General features: G+C 46.8%; 1 protein-coding gene across 5 annotated transcripts; it reads right to left on the reverse strand.

Moving 5' to 3' along the window:
* SEMA4F (ssemaphorin 4F) lies at nt 1–27,701 on the reverse strand. 5 transcript variants are annotated; one of them, XM_035001218.1, is made up of 14 exons: nt 27,457–27,701; nt 24,856–25,007; nt 24,143–24,202; nt 23,811–23,909; nt 19,066–19,159; nt 9,530–9,649; nt 9,280–9,431; nt 8,462–8,640; nt 8,098–8,245; nt 7,753–7,975; nt 7,502–7,611; nt 7,226–7,386; nt 3,644–3,702; nt 1–3,396 (listed from the first exon to the last, which is right to left on the reverse strand). In XM_035001218.1, exons 1-14 carry the CDS (start codon nt 27,599–27,601, stop codon nt 2,786–2,788), a joined length of 2,313 nt encoding a protein of 770 aa, XP_034857109.1. In that variant the 5' UTR covers nt 27,602–27,701; the 3' UTR covers nt 1–2,785. The 5 variants fall into 5 exon arrangements, with proteins under 5 accessions (XP_034857109.1, XP_034857105.1, XP_034857106.1 ...); XM_035001214.1 differs by lacking the exon at nt 23,811–23,909; XM_035001215.1 differs by lacking the exons at nt 23,811–23,909; nt 24,856–25,007 and having other exon boundaries at nt 27,457–27,546.
* Nucleotides 27,702–27,943: the final 242 nt, after the last annotated feature.

Raw genomic sequence — 27,943 nt, forward strand, 5'->3', positions numbered from 1 at the left:
GGAGGGTGCCTGAGAAAGGAAGTGAGTCAGCCTCCTGCTGGGTTAGGGCCAGTGGAGTGCTGGAGCTCACTTGGCTTGTAAGAGTCAACAGCCAGCATCCCTCTCTGGCTCTTTCAGTAAGGCCATGTGGGTAGCAGCAGACCACCGGTTAGGGGCAAGCCAAGAGTCACATTGCATGGGCCAGGGGCCAGAGCCAAAAACAGAGGAGAATTGAAGAGTGAGGGCCAGAAAGTGTGCATTCTTTGGAGTCAAGGGATAAATAAAAACACAAAGCCCAACCCTCCCCCTCCCCGTGGCTGCTTTAACGTGTGAAGCCAGGCAGGTCTCTGGCTGCCAGAATCCTTACAATTCTCCCTGCAGGAACCCTGCACCCTTCTTTAGCTCCCTTATCCACAGACAGATCTTCGCCGTTCTCACACACCTTCACAAGTAAAAGATCATGCAATCAGTTATTCACACTATTTCTTAGGGAGTTGGCTTTATATTCCTGTGCTACCCACTCACTTTGGGGGCTTGAACTTCACACCAACCAAGAAGTGGCTCTTTTTCCTTCATGCCTATCTCCCTCTTCCTCATTTTTTCCTACATTTCTCGTTTTCCTCCAACCAGAGCCACTATCCAAGGACCAAATGCCCCAAATCCACTGTGATCTGGTCCCTTTCCTCCTCACAGAGACCCCAAGCCCCTCTGACATCTCCTCACCTCTCTTCCTCCCCCAAAATGGAACAAACCCATAACCTCAAGAGAACAAAGTGAGGATAAACACAAGACTTCCTCCATTCTCATATAGGACTAAGAAGGTCACTAAGCTTAGGCACATCTGAGGATCACAAAAATCACAGGCCCAGCCTCCCAAAACCTGGACACCAGCAGCTAAGATCTGGCCAGAGAGGACCCAGGACAGTATGTCTGTGTGAGCCAATGATCCTCCTCCCACAGAATGGGGCTTACAGTGATTACATGTGTCACGGTTATCATATGGTTCAGCTATAGGATTATGGCATCATAGGTCAATTTTTACAGTAACAACATCTACTGGTATAGATAGTGCTTTATTGTTTACATGTTTTCCCATTCAATCCTTGCAGCAACCCTGAGGTAGGTATTACTATCCCCACTTTACAGATGAGTAAACCAGTGTTCCTACATTAGATTACTTGCTGAAAATCATACACCTATTAGTGGCAAAGCCACTGGTAATTCCAAGCCCAAGGGGACTCTTTTGAATAGTTCACAGGCTGCTGCCAAGGAAAGTAGAGCTGAAAACTTCAACTGGGAAGGGCTGGATCATTCACTGGAGCTCAAGGGGGTCCCTTACCAGGGATGAAAGAGGCACATACACAGGCCAAGACCAGAACTGAGCAGGAGACGCCTAGGTCATCTGGGAGCTGTGAAGCAGGAAGAGGTCTTTATGTTTGGTAGGAATTGATAGTATCTTCAAATACACGCAGAGCCCAGCTTCCAGAAACCGGAGAAACAAGAGGGCATCCAGCGGCTGTGAGTCCAGGGGCTGACCACAGGGAACGGATGGTGGGGCAGGAAGAACTGCCGTGAGTGGCACTCCCTCAGCTTGGCCACTGGGTGGCGACCTCGAGGCACGGTCCTTTAGCTTTGTTAAGGCCTTGAGAAGCTGATGAAAGCCATACCCACCCACCCCACCCCCCATCAAAATACAGACACACATGTACAGACAGCATTTTGCATACGATGTCAGGGAGTCCACGGACCCCAGGTGGAGAACTTCTGACTTAGGGCAAGGGTGTCAACCTGAGTAAAGTCACTGATACAAACCTATTTTTATGCAACTTGTATTTCCTATGACTGTTCCCCTTTTGTTGTCCCTTAATGCTTAGAATGTTGTGAAGTTTTTTTAACGGGAGCCGAAGAAGAGGGGTCCAGCCTATACTCCAGCCAGAGAAAGAACAGCTCTGTGTGGCAGTGGTGGCAGCCGGGAGGCAAAAACAAAGAAAATGATGGGGTCATGTGTACCGCTGCCCCTCCCACCCAAAAGGTCACTTTGGGGGTTTTCCCTCTACTCAAGAGAAGGGTTGTGGGAGGTGATGGGGATGGGGGGGGTTTGTTTCCTTTTAGAAAGGAAAACCATTCCTTCACTGGCTACAGGGTCTGAAGTTCTGCAGGCAATGCCTCATTCCCATCTTCCCCCGTCTGACCCCCCAGGGGTACACCCGAGCACCGGGCCTGACCCCCAGGGGTACACCAGAGCACTGGCCCAGTCATGCATGCACGTGTGGCCAGGCCTCCCACAAACACCTGCATATTGACACACACTCTTTCATGGAAGAAGGGCAACTAACTGGGTTGGGGGACATCTCAGGGCAGAGATTTCATGTTGCAACACGGGGATCATGCACTCCCCACAGAGAATCCGATAAACTAAGAGAATGAACAGAAGGACTTAATGCACACTAGCCCCCCACCACCTCTAGTGCTCTTCCTTCCGGCCAGGGCCCACCAGAAGGCAAAGTCAGAGCTATGTCCTGTAGCCCATCCCTGAAGAGAGGAGGCCAAGGCTGAAGGGGGTCTCAGCGGTTCAGAGGGCAGAGGTGGGAAAAGTCCTGATTCACTGGAGACAGCAGCTCTGGTCTCTCGTGGGAATCAGGAAATCAAGCACAGGCTTGGCCTCGAGCCCAGCCAGGCCCCAAGAGGGCAGATGCAAAGACCAAAGAGAACTCAGAGCCCATGACCGTCTTCCAGGCCCAGTACCCCCAGCATCTCGATGGTCATCCCCCTCCAACGGTCACCCGAGCACTAGTGGTCACTTGCCCTAGATGGACGTTTCATCGCATGTGGCTAGAGGAGCCCCAGTAAGCCGAATGTGGGCTGGGCTCGGGCAAGGATCGAGCAGGAAGGGTGGAGGGAAGCCACCAAAGCCACTGCCCCTCTTGGCCAGGGCCAGGGGCAGCCGTTCATCTTCAGGAGAAGGTGAGGGAGGGTCCTGGCTGTAGCTCGTGGTCCCAGACGGTGGGGCCCCTAGGTCCAAGCCCACCTTGTCTCTAGCCAGAAGTTCCCTCTGTCGCCGTCGCTGCTGACGCCGACCGATCAGAAGGAGAGTCAGGGATGCTGCAAGAACCCCCAGGAGAAAGCCGGCCAGTCCCGCCCCCACTGTGTGGGCCTGACTTGGGGGGGCCCGCTGGCTGCCCCACACCAAGCTGTAAGCAGCTACCACACGGGCCGCCCCCCCCTCCTGACATTCGCAGGCATAAGCACCCATGGCGCCTGGGGTTACCACCACCTCTAGCCCATCCCGCCGAGGGGTAAGTGCAGTCACTCCACTGGGCTGGTGCCACACACAGGACGCCCATGCTGAACTTGGGGAACATGGCAAGACCACATGTGCCACTGTAGCCACAGGAACTTCAAACACTACTGGGTGTTCTGCAGAGAGAGAGCAAAGACATGAAAGGTGGTAATGCTACCAGCTGGGATGTAATGCAGCGAACTGTAGCATGATATCAGACACAAGAAGGAGCCATGGGGACAGAGATAAAACGGAGAGTCCCAAACACAGTAAGACCACGGGTCACTGGCTGCCATACCTTCCAATTTTTAAAGTGGGTCCCAAACGGACAGCGTTCTAGCCCCTTTCACCCACTCCACCCACATTCCCCTAAACCATACAGACCTCCAGGCTCTTTGGGACACAAAGAAGAGACATCTGCTGACTCTATGTCTTGGACCAGCCTGTAGAGAAGAGAATACTTGGTAAATCCAGTGTCAACATCACCTTCTACTTTGCTCGGCACCGAAGAACATTTAGTAATGTAATGGGATCACAGCTCCCATTTCATAAATACTCCTGAAACTATCAGTCAACATTCTCTTCATCAATAAAATTTCCCCCAATACCCCTTTTGCTCCTCATGACACTTGCCATGTCAAATTCTACACATATTTCCAGCAGACCACAGAGAATTAAATTAGCAGTAAGTCTGTTGGAAAGGTGTTTGGAGGATGCTTTAAAAAAACGCATATGAATGTTCCACGAAATGTATCTGGGTATCCACAACCACAAGATTCCTCGGGGGGGGGGGGACATAAAAACTACAGTTAACTTGTTTTCTATTAAGAAGAAAACTTCTATAAAAGTGAATCAAAATTCTGTGAGGGAGAGGACTCTTTGTTTCATAAAAGCGGCTCACCTCTATGTAGGAACTTTCTCTCTCCAACACCTATTGATGTCTATTAGCCTCAAATGGATCTGTTTCAAACAACACAATCCTGGTTCTTCCAGGATATGCATGGACTGTGCCTGACACAGGGACAGCAGGACAGACTGTTCACCCTAAAGTCCCTGTCACCACTCCCCAGAGGGAGACCTCCACCAAGCTATCTCCACTGATCTGAACACACAAAAGTCTCAACCAAAGATAGACTCTATTTGAGTGTGAATTCTTTGCACATGAATTAAGGCCCCTGAAATGAGCTCCAAGACTGGTATGAATACATTACAGTCTCCTGGATAAAACCAAGGTCACTTAGTCTGGCTGAGAGTGGGGAACATGGGAAGGCCATTTGAGCAGCTATAGCCATAGGAACTCCAGAGTCTGTTTTTCTCGCTCATATGAATTGAGGTGTGGAGGATAGAGTGCATAGAAGTACCAACATGGTGGGGCACCTGGGTGGCTCAGTCGGTTGTGCATCTGACTCTTGATATTGGCTCAGGTCATGATCTCAGACTCCTGGGATGGAGCCCCACCCACCTCGTCTCAGGCTCTGCACTTAGCAGGGAGTCTGTTTCTCTCCTTCTTCCTCTCCCTTTGCCCCTCACCCCACTCATGTGCCCATGCTCTCTCACTCTCACTCTCAAATAAATAAATCTTTAAAAAAAAAAAAAAGAAGTACCAACTTGGTAATTTCTTGTATTACCAAGAAATATACTAGCATATACACATACCCCACACCCCACACATACATATATCTTAAAAGGCTCAAGTACACAGGATACCCAAGAACAATGATATTCTTATTTTAATGGGTATTAAAACAAGAAAGCACTTGCCTTGTCTTAGACATTTAAAAGTTCTCCCAAGAGAAACTACCAGATCAACGTTCTTAATGAAAAATTGATTCCCAAAACAAATACTTTTACTTCTAAAATATTGGTAACCTTATGGTTCAGTAATATATACAAATATATTATAAATTAAATGGGCTTCAAAATAGGAAATCTCAGTCAGTTTGAAAAAAATATTTTCCAAGCAATCAATTAAAAATGTTTCATTAAAGGGAATCTCACCTAAAACTTAAAAGACTTAAGAAACACCAATCAATTTTAATCGATGGACATTATTTGGATCCTAACTTAAGCAACTATCTTGAAGTATACCCAATTGAGATAACTGGAACATTGATTGGATGTCTCATGATATTAAGTTTATGGTATAATAATGATAATATGATTTTGTCTTATTTTTAATTCCATCTGTGTTAAAGGTATATACTGCAAGATTTATGGATAAAGTGATAAGATGTTTGGGATCTGCTATAAAATAACTGGGAGTGAGCGAAGGTGTTGGTGAAGCAAGATTGGTCAGGAGTTGCCAGTTGTGAAGCTGAGCAAGAGATGATAGGAATTCATTGTATTATTCTACTTTTGAATGTTTGAAACTCCTTATAATAAAATGTTTTTTAACCAAGTCCTTATGGGGGGGCACCCGGGTGGCTCAGTCGGTTAAGCATCTGACTTCAACTCAGGTCATGATCCCAGGCTCCTGGGATAGAGCCCCGTGGAGGGCTCTACACTCAGTGGGGAGTCTGATTGTGCTTCTGTCCCTCCCTCCTCTCATGTTCTCTCTCTCAAATAATAAATAAAATCTTTTTAAAAATTTAAAAAGAAAAAAGAGAGAGGGAGAGTCCTTACCTGGTAGAGAAACATATTGAAATATTTCAGATGAACATGATGTCAGGGATTTGCTTCAATGTGATATATAATTTTAAGCTAGCCGCTGAGGGGAAAAGAGATGGTCGGATCCCCCAGTGGTCAAAAGGAAACCAATTAAGAGGTTGCCAGAGTAATCTGGTCAAGAAGCGATGATGGCTTGCACTAGGGTGAGAGCAGCAGAGAAGGGGGGAAATGGCTGTGGACTGAGGTTATGACAGATGGAGCTAGAGTCAGTACTAACTGCACGACAGCACAGGCAATTCTGGCTTGGATGGAGGTCCCTTTTTTGCAATGATGAAAACCACAGGAAGAGCATGTGAAGGAAAGAGGAAACAATGGGGCACGCTAAGACTTGCTCAGCTTGAGTTGCTTGTGAAGGGAATATCAGGTAGGCGGTGAGATAGGGAATCCCACAGTTCAACTAAAGACACATCATTGGTGGTCAGCGGCACTCAGCTGGTGTTGAAGATAATGGGAGAGTGTGTGGAAGTGTAAAGAGAAGGACTGAACGAACCCTGAGGAATACCAACATTCAGAAGTGGGATGGAAAAGGAGTCAGTAAGGGAGACAGACTGGTGGGGGAAGGAAGAAATCCAGGAGAATGCAGAGTCAGAGAAGGCAAGAGGCTCCAGTATCTCAAGTTAGCAGGGAGCAGTCAACGCTGCAAACACTTCTGAGAGCTCTTGTAAAATGAAAACTGAGAAGTGTGGGCAACCTGGAGGTCAGTCACACGGTCAGAGCAGGTCCAGCAGAGACACAAGGACATTGATGAGGCAGCACCAGATGGACAGACACACGAGTCAGTATGCACTGACAGACGGACACACAGTGATACAGACAGAATACACACACACACAGGTAGGGCAGCATTAACAGATGAGAGACATTTTTTTTTAAGTAGCTCCACATGGGGGCGCCTGGGTGGCTCAATCGGTTAAGTGTCCAACTTGATTTCGGCTCAGGTCATCGTCTCAGGGTTGTGAGCTCCACCCCGTATCAGCCCTGCACTGAGCGTGGAGCCTGCCTGGGATTCTCTCTCTCCCTCTCCCTCTACCCCTCCCCCACTCCTCGCCCCCCACTCACGCTCTCTAAAATAAAATTAAAGTAAAATAAATAAAATAAAATAAAATAAAATAAAATAAAATAAAAATAAAGTAGGCTCCACGCCCAACATGGGGCCTGAACTCATGACCCTGAGATCAAGAGTCACACGTTCTACCGACTGAGGAGCCAGGTACCCCAACAGATGAGAAACGGACACAAACATGTGGATGGGCCGGTGCCCTGAGACAGCAGGCAAGAGACCAGCGCAGCGACACTCACCCGCCATGCTCCCCAGCATGGGCCACACATGCATCCAGCCGGAAGCTCCAGGCACAGACAGGGTCTTGGGCCAGAATGCACTCTGAGCAGCTCTGGAGACGGCCACAGTTGGCTGTGCTCACTTGTGTCACCTCGGTACGGGAGCCCACCAGGAGCCAGCTCTACAGAAAGAGAGTGAGGGAAGAAAAATACGCTGGATCTCCCAGGCCTCAGGGTAACAAACTAGCTCTGGACTCAGATGTATCCCCACCAGATTCCCCCAAATCTATAACTCACTTGATACAATTTCATACTCTCAACTGGCTGTGGCCCCGGGAATAAGGCCAGATCCTCCAGGACACTGAGCTGGGCTCCAATCCGCACTGCTCGGTGGAGGTGTCCATCCTCTAGGAAGCAGACAAGTGGTAAGACATAATGACAGAACTGTACCTGTGCCTGGGGACTCTGACACCTGTATGTAGGGGACCCACTCTGTGACAGGAGCATGTGTGCACTGGATGGGCAACTCGCTGAACTATTGAACATACCTGTCCCCAGGTAGAGCACATCATACTCTTTCCCTGAAAGGCTGGTCACCCTGTGGGCCACAACTCTGAGATAGGCTGTGTCTGTAGTGACGAGCAGGGGATGGTCATCGGTTGGAAACACTGGCCTGTCCATAAGGGGGTGGTCCCGGATGAAGGTGAGCACACGATCAGGCAGGGAGAGTGATGAGCCAAACTGCTGGAGCTTCATGTTGTTGGTGATGCACTAGAGGAAACACAGGATGGGGGACAGTTTCCCAGGGGCCAGGAAGTATCCGTGATGCTTAGTTGGGCCCTTTCTCTCCTGCGGCCATGCAGGCGTGAAGTGAGGAAATTCACCCCCCTCACCTCTCCAGGCCTGGGCTGGGGTACATCGTTGTCCATGACAGGCAGTCCCCTGTTGCAGTCATGTTTCAGCTCTCTGAAGGGACCACTCAGCACTGTCCGAATGTCCTGTGGTCGGAAGGCACAGACAGCAGAGATGGCCGCCCCCTCCCTGTAAGAGTCACAGGTTGGAGCCAGATATTTGGAGGGAACTAGGGAACAGCAACTCATCCCCGTCAAATGAGAGGACCCATGAGAAATGCAAAGGGAGCCATGCAGCCTGCTCCAGGGAGAGCCCACCCCCTCTGGAGCAGACAGCACTGAGGCTGCACCCGTCCCCCATGTATCTCCCACCCTGTAACTCTCCCCCACAACAGACCCCCCTCACCACTGGGAGGAAAAGATGCCGTAAAAGATGGGGGTCTCCGATCCATGCCCAGGTCGGAGAATAGCCACGTCCTGCAGGACGCTGGAGGCCCGGCCATGCTCAGGCCCTGGACATAGCAGGTCAGCCTTCAGAAATGTTGTCCATCTGTGCTGGAGGGTCTTCCGGCCCCCAAGGTCCCCCTGGGGTGACAAGCACATGGGAAGTTCTCTTTAGAACAACAACATTGTGGGAGGCATGAGGACACCAATATAGGTTTCCCCGTCTTCAGGGCAGACACAGACAGATGGGAAGACAGATGCACAGAAATGCAAGGATGGAGATACAGAATACTGCAGGGGATAAGGAGATCTGGGGCTGGATGGGGTCACAGTAACAATGACGGTGACTGAGTTCATTGCGCACTTATGAAATACCGCCCTACATGCTTTCCATAAGTCACCTCATTAAGTCCTCAAAACAACCCTTACAGCTAGAGATCATTAATATCCTCATCTCACAGAGGAGGTTAAAAGATGCTAAAGAACCTGCCCAGAGGCAGGAACTGGTGGAGCCAGGACTTGAACCTAGGACTAGCTCTCAACAGTCCCTGCCTTTGACCTCTCCACTAGTCCACCTCCTGGGGACAATGTGTCATAAGGGTAATTATGGGGGTGAAAGGCCAGAGCCCTTTCCCCACACTCCCCAAGCTCCCAGAAAAGAAGTCAAGGCAGAGGGAAAAAGGAGACAGAGGAGAGATGCAAAGACAGAGGCCCAGAGAGGCAAAGACAGGACAGGCAGAGCAGAAGAGGACAGGCAGACAGAAGGGACAGTGGTCTCACCGCACACACACGGGCCACCCGTGGGACCTTAATGCGCTCATATGAGTCAAATGCTCGGGAAGTCTCCGTAAAGAAGAAGTAGATCTCATCATCTCCGTCTTCATCCCCCCACTCGGCTGGGCTCAAGGCCACGGCTGCAGCAAAGGCTGGGGCTGGGGAGACCAGTGGCCTCAGATACCACAGACGCAGCCTGGGGCCACCCGGCCTCAGCCAGCTCTGTCCCCCAGAGCACCCTTCCCCCTCTCCCCACCGTTAAGCCAGGACGGCAAGGTCTCTGTCCGAATCCAGTCCTCGGCGCGACCCACAGCCCGGGAGATTATCGGCTCCGTCCCCAAGTAGTTTCTCACAGTGGCGACATAGAGGACCCCCCCTGCAGGGCGACAGGGAGGAGACAGGCTGTCAGAGACGACTGAGGGGAGCAAAGGGGGTTGTAGGCAGAGCAGGGGATGACGCGGGGGCAGGAACCCACAGGAGCTGAGTGCCCACTGCATGGCAGGCACCGCCAAGCACCTGACAGGGAGCATCTCACTTACAATCAACGTAGACACAAAGGGCTCCAGGGTAGAACAGGCTTCCCACGTTAAGGGAGAACTGCCGGCATGCTAACGTGCAGGAAGGAAGAATAAGGGCTGCCCTTGTGAAAATTAGGCTTTTTTTGTCTGTTGGCTTGTTTCTTGTCACTGTTGTTTTAGGGCCACCTCTATCCCCTACTGTACTGATTACACCGTGACTCTCCAGGAAGGGGGTTCACTTCTCAGCATACCCCAGTCTTACTTCTGCTCTCCCACTCCGGTCCATGTCTGAGGGAACTGGTGCTCTTTCTGACTGAGGGGTGGACACTGCTCTGGAACAAGTCACAGCTTTAGGGTATACCATCATCAATTGGGGAATTGATCAAAACACAGATTCCTGGGCCCACGGCCCAGCAACTCTCACCCAGTAGAGTTAGGGGATGGCCCAAGAACTAAGTCTCAAACAAGCAGTCAGAGTGACCCTCATGTGGGTGATTCAGGACCTCACTTGGAGGAACACCAGCCTGGGGGATTAATGAATGCTGCATAGGCAGCTTGAGGAAGCAATGAGGAGGCAGAGCCTCCCTCCTGGTACAGCACGGGGGCAGAGGTGCTCTAGGGATGGTGGGGACTGGAGAAGAGAGAAGTCCCAGACACCCGGCAGGAAGGGGAGGTACGGCTCTGTGGGAGGAATCTGACAACCACAGCCACCCCATAACACAGACAAGGGCTCAGACACACCTCGGAGAAAATTACTCAGGGGTAACAGAAGGTCGTGAGCCCCCCGGAGGAATTCTGAGTATCCCAGGAACTCTGGAGAGAACAGAGTGGCATTCCTTCACCACCTACTATGTCCGAGCTACTGTGCCACGTGCTAAGCGCATCACTGCCTCCAAGAGCCCCCATTCGAGTCTGGAAGACAAACGTGTGCTCAGATACCAGGAAACATGGACTAGCAGATGTGTGGGGGAGCACAGAGGAGAACCCACCCACATACAACCAGGGGGAACAGCATCCAAGAGGTGACAACTGAGCCAGGTCAGAGAAAGGAGCAATTTGCCAGGGGGCGGGCTTCAGAGAGGAAGACGAGCAGGTGGAGAAGAGAGGAGCCGTGTTCAGGGACATGGGGCACTCCCTGTGGCCACAGCTCTGGCACAGGGGACTGCTGGGCTAGTGAGCAGAGACGGAGCTGGAGATGAAAAGGTGGGCACCCAACTGTGAAGGGTCTGCTCTGCCGTGCCACGGAGTGTGGACTTTATCCTACAGGTAAGATCTGCAGATCTTCTTGAGGAAGACAGTGACATGATCAGTTTGGGGTTTTAAGAAGATAATGCTAGTTATAAGGCCATTCACACAATCCAGGCAAGAGTGGAGGTCGGAACTTAGGTAGCAGCAGAGGGAATAAAAGGGCTGGTGGAAAAAGAAAAGAAAAGAAAAGAAAAGAAAAGGAAGGGAGGGAGGGAGGGAGGGAGGGAGGAAAAATAAAAGGACTGGATTGGGGGATATTTCTGAGGCAGAAACAAAAACAAGATGTGAAAATTAACTGAATATGAGATGTGAAAGAATGGAATAAAATAATGTCTTTAAGGTCTCTAGCTTGTAAGATGGGTGACAGCAGAGGGTGAGACTGTGAGCAAAGCCAGGAAATGATTAGCAGAAGGCCCATAAAGGAGGTAGCTGGGACGTCAGATGTGGAATGTGCTAAGGTTGAAGTCCCTTCAGGACGTCTGGTTGGAGACAATGGAAGGCAATCAGACAGAAGGGCCCAGGCAACTGGGCCAGTCAGGCAACTTGGGAGTCAGGCTTAAGCCACGCCATGAATGTGATAGCCAGGGAGAAAGAGGAAGTGAGAAAAAGGTCCCTGGGAATACCACCATTTAAGGGGAGAGGCTACTGAAGACTACTAGAAAAATCAAGTCAGAGAGGCTAGAGAAGCAAGAGAGACTGGTGTGCTGGGAGGCGGTGCAGGGGAGGCCCAGCAGGAGCCACGGGGACTCAGGCACCTTGAAGGAAGCAGGAGAGTAGAGCCACTTTGGGGGAAGCACGATCATCCTGGGGTCACAGATGCTTGAGCAAAGTTGCTTGTCTCAGGTACTGGAAAAATAACCACTATTTTAAAAAATACTTCATACAAAGCAAAAAAGGGTCAGAAAGCCTCTGAGGGCAGCAGCAGAGGGTTAGAAATGCTCTTGTGGGGTGGGGTGGGGAGGGGAGACTATTCTACCCCTGGAGACTGTGAAAAGAATCCAAGTGTTCTGGAGCTCGGAAGGCCTGGCTTTGGACCCTAAATACTTATAAGTAGTATGATCTGGGCAAATTAGCTTCAGGTACCTCAAACATAGAATGGAGATAATACCACCCTCCACTCGGAGCAGTGCTGAGGGTTAAATGCGATACAAACACAGAACCCACGTAGGGCCTGGCGCATGGCTGCCATTCAATGCATGTGAGTTGAGGCTCCTTATGAAACCTCAGGGACCACAGGCTTGAGTTGTTGCCAGAAGGTAGGGGGAGGGTGGGCTATAAAATGTCACCCCGTTCCCTCCCAGAGTACTTCAGGAAGGAGAAAACCAGGTTAAGGGCAGGGCATAGTCTGATAGCACATGGAGCAGCAAATGAGCCAACCCTCTGTACTTCCAAGGCAGGGGGAAAAGTTGATACAGAAGCCAGAGTTACAATGAAAAATCTCCCTACGAGCATTATACACAAAACACTCTAAAGCCAAAACTCGGCAGAAGCTGTGTCAATGGACACCCTGAGAATGGAGAGAGATCTGTGGAGGAGACAGTTACGAATATTTGAGAGCATGACTTGGTGGCGGGAGGGGGAAGCAACAAATAAATATTTTGTAAGGACCCAGCAGTGGATGGAGGTAAAAGGTTCCAAAAGTTTCTAAGGGATCAATGGGGGCAGACAGCAACTCCGGAGCCTAGAATTGCTGAAGAGTACACTCACTCGGAGTGAAAGAGCAGGTCACTGACACTAAGGGACAGCGGAAGGGGTCAGACACTTTGGGGGGAAGTAGCAGGGTTCCAGGTATTCCAGGAGTACCAAGGGGCTTGCAATACACACACACGCGCGCACACGCACGCACCCCAAGAAGGAACAGCAGCATCACAGCCACGAGGACAGGAGGACACAGGATCAGCACATGTCCTAGATTCTCCAGGACAGCATCAATTTAAAATATTATGTTGCATTGCTCACATAATGAAATACCCCTGTGTGTGCAATCGTCGGCAAGTCAGTACTGAATGAATCAATTCAGTAAACATTAAAACACACATTTGCTATTGGCAAAAGATGACGTGCAAAAGAGAATGATGCCCACAGTGCTGAATTCAGTGAGCAAACTGGTTAGAAAAAACACACCAGGTATAGTACAACCCTATTTAAAAAAAAATATGTATATGTCTGCAGACATAGGAAAGATTGGAAGGAGCTACAACTCTACAGTGTTAATGACACATTTCTGATTAATGGAATTACAATGATTTTCATTTTCTCCTTTCTACTTTTTTGTACTCACTGAATGTTTGTTGTAGTTACCATCTTTTAAAAGCTTTTATAACCCCCCCCAATTAAGGTATTTTTCATTTTGGAAATATCGAGGAAAAAAAAAAAAGACTGAAATCCACAAAAGATGAAGAATCACAACCAAAGAAAAATCACAATTCTGTGTGGAAATAGATCTCTCGTCGCCCAAGTGTAAAGCCTGTGACATAGTCTTCCCAGACGTGTCAGCAACCCAATGGTGACAGCCTTGCATACTCCACGGTAGTATTTCACTCCACCCCGGGGTTCCAATTTTTCACTCTGGTATCAAAACGGTCACTTCTAAAGAAGATAGGAATAATCATTCATTAGCTTTAAAAAAAAAAAAAAAAAAGGATTTTAAACATGCCCTGGCCTTCCTTCCTCCATTCCCTTTTCTTCACAGTCAGAGCTTTGCAGGATAGATAGCTTCTAGCCTAATATTCTCCATTTCCTTATTTAAAGATTAGGCCAGCTAGATACTTTTTTTTATATATAACAGCCTATGATGAGGACATAATTAGATAGCTGGAGATGCAGTGTTTATTCTACCATCTCCTCTGTTGATCACTTATGATTTCCAACTGTCTTGTTTCAGTGTGTGAATGCTAGTCTTGGGGCAAACATTCCTGAATTTAAGAGGTAGGTTTGACCCCAAAATGCCAGCAGCACCCAGTACATCTGGGACATTTGCAATGCCTCTTGTCAGATGCAGTAATTGCAAGATGCAATGAGATCAAACAGAGAAGATAAAATACAGGATAGATTCCCTAAGAGAAAGAACAAATACTCCCTCCTTCTGCTCTTCTCAATAAAAGCCCTATTTGTTATAGGATGTTGGTAGGGAGAACCGAAGATGACTGACTGCTGTCTCCAACTGGGTTACTTGGGAGAGTAACAGCACTGTGCACTCAGAGGAGGGGACACTGGTGGTGGAGCAGGGTTGGGGGAGGTGAGTGAGGATGATGAGCTTGGTTTGGGACATGCTGATATTGAGATTTCTGTGGGATATCTATGTGGAGATATCTGGAAGGCAGCTGGATATGTGGTCTGTAGCCCCAGATAATGTCTGGGAGGCATCAGAATGCAGTAGAAACAAATCTGTGAGGCTGGTTGAGACCACAACCACATAGAATGAGAAGAGAACAGGACCTTGAGAGGGGGTCCAAGGAACCTCAACCTTGAAAGGATGAGTGGGAGACAAAGACCCTCCAAAGGAGACAGAAGGAATTGCCAGTTTTCTTAGGCTAATGTGAACATTATTGTCAAAATATCTGCATTTTTCCAAATTGGAACAGTGCAAAAAGAGACACTGAGAAAATTCTGTTAATTTTATCTAAGTGTAGTAAAAATAAATTTCATATTTTAAGACAAGATTTCTGAGGCTTTTTCCTAAATAAATGCAAGTACCAATAAACACATGGAAAGTTTTTCAACCTCACTAATGGAGATGCAAGCAAAAAAAAAAAAAAAATCTTTACACCCTTTGGCCCAGCAATTCTACTTTCTGGATTGACTCATATGCGATTAATTAGATTCATGTAAGGGATTTACATAAACATTTATGCGAAAGAATTTCTTCTGCATTATTTATAAAAGCAATAATTTATTTTACATTTTGAATGTATAATTATATGGGAATAGACTGTGCTAATTCAAGTGATGGAAGAGTATGCAATCACTAAAAATCATGTTTTGAATAATTAATTCTATGAGAAAATGTTCAGTATACAATATTAAGTGAAATATGTATGATAATTCCAATGTATTACAAATATGCACACAAATACAGTAGAAGAAAATAGTCAAAAATAGTAATAGTGGCTACCTGGTGATGACTGAATTACAATTAGCTTTTCACTTCCTTCATTATATGTTTCTATATTTTCTCAATTACCCACAATGCACACTGTAATTTTTATAATTTAAAATAAGAAATGCTCCTGCTATTACATGCTAATAATATTTTCATTACTAAAAGCTCTTCTTTTTATTTCAAAATAGCTCTATAATCCTCAAGGACATTTTTACAGATCCTAACTAGGAATTTAAGTTCTAGTTCTTACATAATGTTGTCACTATTTTCTATACTGCTATTTTCTTTCTTTTTTTTTTTTTAAAGATTTTATTTATTTATTTGACAGAGAGAGAGACAGCGAGAGAGGGAGGGAACACAAGCAGGGGGAGTGGGAGAGGGAGAAGCAGGCTTCCCGTGGAGCAGGAAGCCTGATGCGGGGCTCAATCCCAGGACCCTGGGATCATGACCTAAGCCGAAGGCAGACGCTTAACTACTGAGCCACCCAGGCGCCCCAATTTTCTATGCTGCTATTTTCAAAACAAAGGGGCAGCAAGGTATAATAGATCAACATTGAAAGCTCCAACTGAATACTGGCACATATGTCAAGTTTAAAGAAATTTAAGTTATAGCCCTATAAAGTATGAACTTCAGAGGAAAATGTATAATATTGGTATTGACTACAATTTGGATCGAAGACAGAAAGAGACATGGAGAAGCCAGCCATTCTAAATAGTTAGAAAGTGACTTCTGATCATTTCCATCAATTATCAGATGAAAGGCAACTTGAATCTCATTATCTGGAAAAAAAAGAAACTTGAAATCCTTTTGAAAAATGTCTTTCCTTTTTGAAAATGTTCTTTGTCATACAATGATCTTATTTATGAAATTTGTGTTCTTAAACCACACGAATTCACAGCAAGTGAATTCACTTGCTGACTGGAACACAGAGAGATTACATGCAGAGGGTTGAGTATAAATATTATTACTTGAAACGAAGAAAGTCAAAGTAATCAATTAACCTTAAATTGTTATAATTAAGAAGTCATTTTGTTGATAAAAAATTATGTAGAATCAAGAAACAGCTGCTAAAACTGATAAATCTTTCTTAATGACCCAATGACTGGTTCAGAGTTTTGCCACAGATGTTTGATAAAAAGCCAAGAAAACTATAGACTTAACTGTTTTATGCAAACATGTATGACTATAAACAAGGTTTCATCAATTTCAATTGCAGATGAATGATAAAAATGACAAATCTTGTATTTACTAGATTTCTAGTTTATGGTTGTTTTTTTTTTAAGATTTTATTTACTTATTTGACAGAGAGAGAGACAGCGAGAGAGGGAACACAAGCAAGGGGAGTGGGAGAGGGAGACGCAGGCTCCCGGCTGAGCAGGGAGCCCCATGTGGGGCTCGATCCCAGGACCCTGGGATCATAATCTGAGCCGAAGGCAGACACTCAACGACTGAGCCACCCAGGTACCCCATGTTCATCTTCAAAAACTCTGTTATTTTATTACTTTTCAGAAAAGGGAAGTCATTAACTGTATGACTAAGACTGATTTAATTTGTATAGCTAGCTTTTAAGACTTTTCCTATAAAGCCATGAGTAAGAAAAAAAATTTCACTGTTAGATCTTGTGTCCCAAATTTTGTTTTTCATAAAATGTAGTCCAAAAGAATGGGTAAAAATTAATTTTACAATAATGAACAGCAAAAGTCAGTAAAGAAAGAAAAAGCAGTATGATGAATGCTGCTGAGTCTACTGATTAGCTAATTGGGAAAAACAAATTTACATCTCCATCTCATGCCATTCATCAAAGTAAGTTCCAAACAGATCAAAGAGTTAAATGTTTGGGGGGAAAACTTGTAAGAAGAAAAATTTTTATCTGCTCTCTAACTGAAGAAGGATTTAGCTTAAAGACATACATAACCACAAAGGAAAAGATATAGACTGGAACACATATCCCACCTGGTAACTGGCCCAAGAATATGAGCAGAGGATTTACCAAAGAAGAAACAAAAATAAGTACGAAAATATGAAAAATGTTTAACTACCTAATATTCAAAGAAATACAAATTAAAACAAGGTGCTATTTTTTAGCCTCAAACTAGCAAAGATTTTTCAAAATGACAACAATACTATTCTAGTGAAATTTATGTGAGAAAAAAGGAAAACACTTTCATTCCTGCTGATTTAGGGTGTAAACTGGTACCACTCTTTCTAAAAACTCAATTAGCAACAAATAATGAGCCATAAAATGTTCACACCCTTTGATATAGTAATCCATTTCCAGGAATCTTGAGACAATCTAAAATGAGGATAAAAACGTACACACAAAAGTGTTCATTACAGTGTTACGGGACTAGCAAAAACTTTCAGGTAAATTAAATAAACCTGGAAATCAAATAAACTTATATAAATAACTTGAGACTGCTTAATTAAATTATGGTATGCTCACAGGATGGGTAGCATCATATTATTAAAAATTTTCTTCACAGGGCGCCTGGGTGGCTCAGTTGGTTGGGTGACTGCCTTCGGCTCAGGTCATGATCCCAGGGTCCTGGGATCGAGTCCCGCATTGGGCTCCCTGCTCTGCGGGGAGCCTGCGTCTCCCTCTCCCACTCCCCCTGCTTGTGTTCCCTCTCTCGCTGTGTCTCTCTCTGTCAAATAAATAAATAAAATCTTTTAAAAAAAAATTTTCTTCACAAAAAAATTTTAAATTGGTGGTGCCTGGGTGGCTCAGTCAGTTAAGCATCTGCCTTCGGCTCAGGTCATGATCCCGCAGTCCTGGGATCGAGCCCCATATCGGGCTCCCTGTTCAGCGAGGGGAGTGTGCTTCTCTCTCTCTCTCTCCCTCTATCCCTCCCTCTGCTCCTGCTCTCTCTCTCTCTCAAATAAAATCTTTTTTAAAATTTTTAAATTGTATAGAAATGCCTATGATAAAAAGTTACATGACAAAATTCAAAATTAATTCCATGTGGCATGACATTTAAAAGTTTTACAATATACACACCCTCATAAAATTTCTATTAACCTGCTCATTTTATACTATTGTGAGAAAATGGCTGGACTCTCTGAATTTGAAGGATGGACCTAAAAGACAGGCTCCGTGCCACACAAATAATTCACTTTGTGGCTGCTGAAGGATTACGCAGTCATTCTCCAGAAAAGATTTGGGCATCAACTGTGATTGAACCATTGCACACTTGAACTATATACAGCTTGGTCAAAGGAAGTAAGAGCAGGAATTTATTTAACAGTCATTACTGATTCCTCTGAGCAACAAAGGACCAGCCAGCAAAATTTATATGTATGAGTACAGATGCAAGTGCCCACACACATTTACTTAAAAAGCTAGAAAGAAATATCCCACAATATTGGCAGTGGTTTTCTGATATTCTAGAACTGTGCAAAGATGGTAGACACTAGACACTCAAATTCCTTCCTCCAGTCAAACTAGTCACGTGGTCCAAGGGCTCAAGAGCTACGTGTAAGTAGTGGCTATCATTTTAGACAGCAGAGACAGAACATTTCTATTGTCCCACAAAGTACCTTTGGACAGCACTATTCTACAAGATTTCTGATGTTCTTCTCCATACTTTTTTCAAATGTGTTACAATATGCTCTGTAGTAGATTCCTCTTATAAACAGGGGCGGGGTGGGAGGGAACACCATGAGAAAAGAAAATGAGGTTAACAGAGCAAACACTCACGCTAGAGGTGCAGAGGACGCATACTCTAGAGAAAACCCCGGGGAAGAATCTGGGGAAAAGCAGGAGGACACAGGCACTGTGGGAAGAACAGGAAGGTCTAGAAAGAGACATGGGAATAATAGGCATTGCAAGGAGAGGAAAAAAAGGACACAGAAATTCCAACAGCAGGGGTGGGGAAGGAGGCAATTATAGCAAGGAGCCACAGGTTCTGGGCTCTCCCCACTCACCAGCCATTACAGCTGCTGACCGCTGAGCTGGCTCAAAAGGACATTTCCCCCGGCCATTCTCAAGTCTTTCAACCTGCTGGAAACTGGACACATCCTACAGACCAGAAGGGGGCAATTGGTTTAGGGTCATGAAGAGGCTCCTGGTGAGAATTACAAAGATGGTCAGATGAAGGAAATGCCCAATTTCCATTCATCTCCCATTCATCCGCTACCATCCCCATAACTCCCAGTCTGCTGTTCCTGATTCCCCCACCTATTCCAGCATTTCCCATCTCTGCCATCCCCCTTTTCATCAGTTTATTCCTCTTTCCTCCATTCCCCTAGTACCAACACCCACATGCCCTGCTGAAGGAAACCCGCAGATGGCCCTAGAAGACACTAAGAGGCCGAGAGGCAGATCTTTCCTCCGAAATGCTAGGGTTTGCAACTGGCTGGGGACTATATGACAGGACAAGGAGGATGAAGGGAAGACAGGAGGCGTCCTGAGGAAGGGTAAAAAAGAGTGCAGGCTGATATAAGATCATCTGAAGCTCAGGGGCTTAGAAAGAGGGGCCGTCCTCCCCCTACTCTTACTCCAAGAATGAAGGACAGGACCAGAGTCAAGGATACTACATAGAAAGGGGGTAGAGAATCTGCAAAGTTAGCAAAGATCTGAAACTCAGGTCAGAATTTGAGGATTTGGCAAGTAACTGCCTTCTTCATTCAGGGACCACAGCAGGACTGACCTGGACAGGAGGCGAGAGATGTAGGAGTCCACCAGGGCCAGCCAGAAGTTACCTTACCTGAGCATCCAGCACTAAGACAGCCTTCAAAATAACATCTAAAAATGGAAACCAAAGATGACTTCAACCGGAGACTGGCAGGGAAATTAACTGTGGCTGGTTAGGAATCAAAGTTATGGCATGAAGAGCCAGACACAATACCTCTAGTTCACTAGGGGGGGCATATGGTGTTCCTGGAGCCTAATTACACTGATGGTGGTTGCAGTAGCCACATAGATATATATCCCCTGAGTATAGGTATACTATGGGTCCATTCTGACCGCTCATCTATTAACTATAGTCAGGAAATAAGGTTTTGTTTTACCAAGAGAGCCTTGAACAAGGCCTGTTAAGATGTGATCTGAGGTCCCCAAAAAGGGAACACTGGGTTAAGAGAGTCTTCTGGAATGAGGGACCCTACAGGGGCACAAGCATCTCACCTGTGTGGAAGTGGGAGCCGCCTAGCCTGAGAAAAGAGATGGATGACAGTTCAGTGAGAGATGACCAAGATGTCTGGGAACTTTGAACAAAGGTTAATACATGTTGTGGTGGCTCTTCCTACCTCTCACCTGAACTACAGCAGTAACCTCCTCCTCTCCACACTGCCTAGCCTTGCCCCCAATTTGCTCTGCAGATTAATATTCCTACAATATCAGTCACTGCCTTGATAAATTTTTGAGCAAGAGAGTAACAAAATGGCTCACGACTGCCTAGAATACAAACCTGTTAGCCCAAATTACTTCCTTTCTAATACTGCTCAAAATGAACACTTTCTTCCAACCAGACCTGGATGCTTGTTATTCCCAGAAAACAAATCATGCTTTCCCATCCCTGTGCCTAAGACTACTCCCTCAACGTTTCACCAAGGACTCCTTTTCTCAGTGTTCAACCTCCTAATCTTTATGGGGCATCTGATATTTTTGATTCACTCCCTCCTTCAAATATTCTGTCTTGATTCTCTTGGAAGTCTACCATCCTCCCCCTACCTAATTATTGCTTCTCTATCTCCTTTGGTTGCTTCTATTTTCCTTCCTAGCCCCTAACTGTGTAAGGATCTATCCTTAGTCCTTGTCATATATACTTCAATGATCTCACTCATTCTTACATTTCCAGTTAGACTTCCTATGCAAATTATTCCCCAAATTCTCTGAAAGTCTGATGCCTTCCAATCTCTGGTCTGTGTTTGGACTTGGCTGCTGGACTTCCTCACAGAGATGGCCTATCAGCCCCTTAAAACTCAGTATGCAAAACGAGTCTTCATCCAGTTTCCCCAAATGGCATCACTGTATTATGTAGGTTTATAATTTTTGAGCAAGTGAGGCTCCTATTAACTAGATAGGTTATGATTACTGTTTTGTCAAAATGACATTTAATTAGGGTCTGAAGGGGGTAAGACTAGTCCACTACAGTCTCTGTCTGAATGTTGAGATTCCTCATTGTATCATCAGTTGTGGTGAAGGCAAGTCCCTCCAGCTGAAAGACAGAGAGCTAGGCAGGAAGGCTCTCACTGAGCTGTAGGGTTGGAATCCATCCTTTGGCTTTGGCCAAGAAGAGTACAAGATAGACAAAGGACCTTCCCCAGGTGGTTAGGGGGGAAAAAAAGAAAGATGGTCCCTGTCACATGAAACAGGACAAATGTCACAAGACACTGAAACCAGATATGGTCTTCTGTGCTGCAGGCTGGACTAGAAGATCAGGGTTGTGGGGCAGAACCAGATACAGCTGGATTTAAATCTTGGCTCTACCTCCGCCAGCTACATAATATTGGACATGGTACCTAACTTTCTGGAACTTCCATTCCCTTGCTTGTAAAATGGATATAAATAATACCTAAATATCACAGTGGGGTGCTAAGAACTAAACTCAATCTCGAATGTAAAGTACCTAGTACCCACGCCTGGGACAGAGTACATCTTCAACTGAATGGAAAGTCTTGTCATTGCTATTGTTAAGTCTAGCATTTTTCTCTGTTAACTGCTAGGACTCCCTCAACAAAGCAAACTAAAATATTTTCCTCCAACGTCCAATGAGCTGAATGGCAGCACTCCACATTGTCAGAGCTGGTGGGTCCAGTGCTTGAATTGCCTTTTGTAGGAACCTTTGTTTCTCTGAGCAATCAACTCTGAGTGAGTTGCTGTGTCTGGATCAGCTAGTCAAAGCTCTCACGTAATAGTTATACATGGTCTCCAAGTCATCAGTCTGGGACATGAGAGGTTCGGCACTAAGGATAAGGCAAGAATTTGCTTAAACAGACAGGAGTTGCTAGGTAGCAGGATCAAACAGTAAAGGCTTGAGAGCACTGAAGAAGTCTAGAGGGCAGTCTTAGTATATGGCCTGAAGAGTTAACACAGCTGATTTTGGGGGCAGGGGGGTGTGCCCTATATTCTCCTACAAACAAGCCTTGACCAAAGGATGGTTCTTCATTTCGTACACCTGCTAGATAGGAGAGTTCAAAGAAGGAGCTAAAAGTCATGGGAATAAAAAGGCAGACCCCTCGCTTCACTCTGGTTGCTGATTTTTCTCAGGAATGGATAGGAGTCCAATCCTGACAGGATGTACAGAACATTTTGTGTCTGTAGAATATAACAACCATTAGGGTCCCCTCACAGAGCCAAGGAAGAATAGAAGGCTCTAGGAGACTAACTTGAAGTGATCATGTTGTCTATAAGCCATGGCACCGGTATTCATACCCATGGGTTCCCCAAGTGTGTGCAGACTGGAAGAAGACCTATATGGCAATGGTAGTTCTACCACTACTTTCCGAGCTTTGTGAGAACTGTAAGGAAACCAAACTTTCAACATCACCTGATGGCTTATAGAGATTTTCAATACCACCCTGAAACCTTCCCAAGAAAAGGAAGCTATCCACACCTTGATGGAAAGTCTTTCATCCACATTATGAAAAAGACTCAACAAAAAAACAACCAATCTCAGGGACAGCCCAGAGGGACTGACTAGGACAACAAAGCATATACAATTATAGCATTCAAAGCCAGAGATATGAGCATCATCTTCAACAAGGAGGGGTTTGGACATACACACTGATGAGATCTGGGTGGCAAGCAGTACTCCAGTTTGCAGAAGGTGCAAGTCAAAATCTGTGGTTAAGAATCAGGGCCAGGAAAGGGAGTCATTGCACTCCTCCTATTGCTCCTTGGAGCAGAAAAGGAAGCCACTGAATACAAAGAACATGGGAGGCTTCTGACTCATCCTAGATTCTTGTCACAAGTGTGTGCTGGCAGAGGACCAGTGACTGACTATTGGATAACTGATGGGAAAAGCTGAGAGTTCAAAAACATTAAGACCTTCCTGAGATGCCACCAGTCCCATTAACTCCAGAAGCCATGACTGGCCTAGAGATGATCAGGAGTATACACATCCCAAGCCTGCCTGAGTGTGAGGGTGGAGATGCCCAGGGCTCCAGCAGCAGTGAACAAGACCTGGAAGAAAAGGTGACTGACAGAGTGCCCACGTTGAAGGCAAGATCCAAGTACTATATTAGTGGGCAGTGACCTCAGAAGCCGTGAGAGCAGAGGGTCACAGCTCACACAGAATGAAGTTGGCGGTAGACGTGGAAGAAGGGGGAGAGAGACAGTCACATGCTGTGGGAGGAAGAAGCAGGCATGGATTGTGCTGATTAAGAAATGGACCTAGGCTGCCTAGACAAAGCATACACCGAGCAAAGGAAACAGGAATTACTGGCCTCTAAAGTCTCTCCTGGATATATCCTCTCCCAGGTCTAGCTAGCGTCTCTAACTCCCTTCACCGTCCCTCTTCTCTCTTTACACTCTGTATACCTCACCTTCCACAGACAACCTCCCTCCCCCTCCCTTTCCTACCCCCCCTTCTGTGGCAGACAAAGGCTCCACCCTGTGAGGACATCCCTCACCCCCAATGTGTATCATGCACAAGTGTGGCCTTAAGCATGCCCCCCATCATGGTCACTCACAGAAGACCTTTCCCATCCTCCCACCCATCACTCACAATAACCCCGCACTTCGGATCAAAAGCGAAGGTGCCACAAGTGAGGAGGTGAGAGGCATTGGCAATGGCGAGAATCTGGACAAAATTGTGACATTCGTCCTGGGGGTCAGAGATGGTTAGAGAGAATCAGAAGCAGCAGGTACAAGGAAAGGTAGGGTAGTGTCAGGACAGTTAGACGCAGCTCTGGGATCAGAGATGATAGGTAATGACATGGTGTTAAGAGTCCCTGCCTGGGCCCACTGGGATGGGAGCACTGCAGGGGACAGACACAGAGTCAGGGCTGGAACTAGGTCTCAACTGACACTCAGGATAGGGACAAGATTCACACCTACCTCCTTCTTGCCTTTCTTCCTACAGTTCTGTCTGTGGGCCTCAGGTACCATCCAGTCAATCTGAGAAAGGAGGAATAATTGTTTCTCCCAGATCATCCCCAAATTCCTCCCAAGTCAGGGTAGTTAAAACAGTTCCATGACCTTCATCAATTTGAGAACTGCAGAGCCCCCCACCCCCACCCCAACAAGCACCAATCAGAGCATTGTTTTTCAAACTGGATGTCTCCACCCATTAATGAGTAATGAAATCAATTGCTTTTATTTTTAATGAAATAGGATATATCAAAATGTATCACACATAGGAGAGTAGATACTGTTTCAAGAAAGGGTTCTTCCAATATACACTTCCTGTCCTAGGTCAAAATGTATCAAATATTTCTTACTAAGGGGTGGTCAAAAAAGTTTAAAAGCTACTGCCCCAAAGAAATGTGATTCTAATGATTCCTCTGCCCACTGTGACCTGAAACCTGGTCACTGTGGCCTCCTCCCTATCATGAACCTCCCTCATAGCCTCCCCAGTCACCATGACCACCACCCCATCACCCTTAGCAAAGATAATGAATATTCTTTCTATGTTTGTTTTCACTAACACTCCCCCTCCCACCCCCACCCTGTTACATATTTGGTTATTATGAACACCCCCCACACACCAATCCCATAAAACTATGTATCTAATCACATGCTCTGGAGTCCTCCCCACTTCCATCTCTCACCCTGCGGGGTCTCTCCCCTGAGAAGGGCAGGGATAAAGCGAAGATGGTGTCCCGGGCACCAACATAAAGTGTATGGGAAGCAGGATCCACAAGGAGGACAGAGTAATTGTATGTCTGCGGGGCAGTGAACCGCGTGAGATAGGAGTCAGCCTCTGGCAGGAAGAGAGGGTGAGAGGAGAGAGTGATATCAGCCATTGCTTCATAAGGGTTGGGTCCACAAGGGCAAAGCCCAAGGGCTCAATTTCTGTTTTCTTCCAAGTACTATTTATTTAGCAGCCATGAGGGTGAAAAACAGAGCTTTGACAGGCCAACCATCTAACCTCCCCAAAGAGAGAGAACTGATGAGGCCAGAATATTTAGCACACAATGCAGTCAAGTATGCTTCTTCTATAAAAATAGAACATTTTATTAAAATAACAGCATAAATATTAAATCTGTAATTTTTATTCATAGCAATATGATACATAATTTGAAAATACCTATAGAAGGTACAAGTAGTTTCCTCTCTAAATTTCTTTTTTTTTTTAATCACTACTTATTAGTAACTTCTTCTTACTTAGAAGGGGAACAATTCACTCTCTTCACCAACACTTTAGGAGACTATCCCCTGTCTCTCCCACCGCTCTTGTCCTCCCCAACCCCACCCCATTTCCACCCAAAGAGTTGGCAAGAGTATGTGCTTTGGAAACGGATCCGCCCAAGTTTAAATGTGGCTCTTTCACTTACCAGCTCTATGATCTTGAGTAAGTTACTTGCCCTGAGCATCACTTTCCTCATCTGTAAACACCAACAACCAGGCTTGTTGACAGAATTAAATGAGATAACATATGTGGAAGCAACTGACATGTACTACATGTTTCAAAATGGCTCCTTTCTTTCTTTCTTAGGCATGTGCTCCATATGGGCCAAATCTAAACTTCATATCATCATTCAAAACTCTATTTAAAGATTATGACAGGGCGCCTGGGTGGCTCAGTTGGTTAAGCAATTGCCTTCGCCTCAGGTCATGATCCCAGAGTCCTGGGATCAAGTCCCACATCGGGCTCTCAGCTCATCGGGGAGCCTGCTTCTCCCTCTGACCCTCTCCCCTTTCATGCTGTTTCTCTCTCTCTCTCTCTCTCTTTCTAATAAATAAAATCTTTAAAAAAAATAAATATTATGACAAATAAGTTAGCATGAATTTACGTTCTTAGCTCACTCTGGGGCCCCTATCCCTGCACCAACACAGCTCTGGTCTACCTGCTTCATCTGCTCAGCCACCCTCAAGACAGGCAGAATGGCTCCAAGCCATTCATTCCCAGTTGTGCTGATGTATGGGGCCCCACCCACCCCATCCTCCCACAAACTCATGTCTATGCTGTACCTGCCTATTCTCTCATGTTCATTATAAGCCCTGGAATACCCAACCTCCCTTCATCCCCCGCTCTGTTTCACCTTGCTATCTAGACTTCTTTGAATTTCTGGTTATCAACCCAGGCAGGCAACCTCAATTCTAGTTTGTGGCTATTGCCCCAGCACAAACAAACCCCAGTCTCTGACCACAACTTTGTCTTCTGGATTCGTAGCAACCCTACATGTCACTAGTCTGAAGTTTAGACTCTATATTACTATTACCCACTTGTCAGGTTTTGCCAACAGGTTGTCCTCTCAGCTTCACTGGTTCTCTCTGCACAAGGTGCTAACACTCATTGTCCACTGAGAAGAAAACAAGGTCAGTGGCCATGCTCATGCCCACCTCAGGAGACAGCACTGAAGTGTGAATCACTCCAATGACCATTTTTAACCTTGTGGCATCTCCTGGCTTCTTCCACGTCTTTTGAAAGGACCAAATCTCCTTCCTCCCCTTTTTTTCTTTTCCTTCTGAAGATTTTAGAAATCATTTAAACAGAATTTTAAGTCAACTCAGTCAACGGTTTCTCAACACTCAACGTAAGGAACGTGTAGAGAGAACAGGCAATGCTGAGGAGTTCAGAGGGATCAGAGAATGGGAGTTGTGTCTGAGCTGGGAGAGGCCTGGGAAGTGAGTTAGGGAGAGGAGGGCTACCAGAAGGGCAAAAAGCTTGCAGGGAGATATAAATGATGATAAGGGAATGAATTTGAGAAGTGGGCAGATGGAAATGCTGAGCTGGAGAAGGATGGGTGGCTGGAGGAGAATGAAAGGCCAATGAGTTTGGAAGAAGAACGGCTGTCAAGCTGGCGTGAGGGACACAGGTGCATGCTTGGGAAGACAATAAGGGAGAGACAACTCCGAAATGGACGACCTCAGGAAACCCCCATGCCCTCCCTGGGCCTCAGTGTCCGCGTCTGCACGGTGAGGGGCTTAACCCTCCCGCGGTTCTGCGAGTAAGGGGCCGCGGGGGCCGCCTGGCCGCGTCTTGGGAGCCGAAGCGCGAGGCGGGAGAACGAGGCGGCGGAGCAGCACCGCGTGGGGGTCCCGCCCTGGTCCTGACGGGGCGTGGGCGGCGCGGGACGCGATGCGCTGCGCCGAGGGGCCCCAGAGCGCCTGTCCGGGTCCGTAGGGAGGGTAGGTGGGTGCGGGCACCTGCAGGCGGGGCCTGGGCGCCGTGCGAAGGGCTGAGGGCGCGGGCGCCCACGCCTTACCGGAGATAGGAAGCGAGGTCCTGGGCACCGAGCGGGGGACGCGGCCGGATACCGGGCCGCTCAGCAGCGCCAGCAGCAGCAGCGGGAAGGGCAAGGCCGGAGGCGGCTGGGAGCCCAGGAGGGGCAGCGTGGCAGAAGTCAGCATCTTTGGCTCCGCCTGGCCGCTGGGTGGGGCGCGCCCTGCCACCTGCGCTCAAAGCCGCGGGGCCGCGGGCCTCGGCCCCACTCGGGTCTCCTCGGTCCGGTTCGGCCTGCGTCGGCCCGACGAGAACGAACCTGGCTCCGCCCCTTCAAGAAAGGACTAATGGTCGAGCCGATTTCCTCTTCCAGCCAATCGAAGTTGGGTGGGGGCGGAGCTAAGGAGCGGAGACGCCCAACCCAGGTACAGGAGGAGTTAGACCTAGGTATAGGTGGGAGTTCTACTTCAGAATCAGGCTGGAGGTGTGGCTTCAGGTCTTCCCGTGTCGGGTTTGCTCAGTCGGCTCAA

Source organism: Mirounga leonina, unplaced genomic scaffold (assembly GCF_011800145.1).
Source record: "Mirounga leonina isolate KUSES-001 unplaced genomic scaffold, KU_Mleo_1.0 Mir_125, whole genome shotgun sequence".
Lineage (NCBI taxonomy): Eukaryota > Metazoa > Chordata > Mammalia > Carnivora > Phocidae > Mirounga > Mirounga leonina.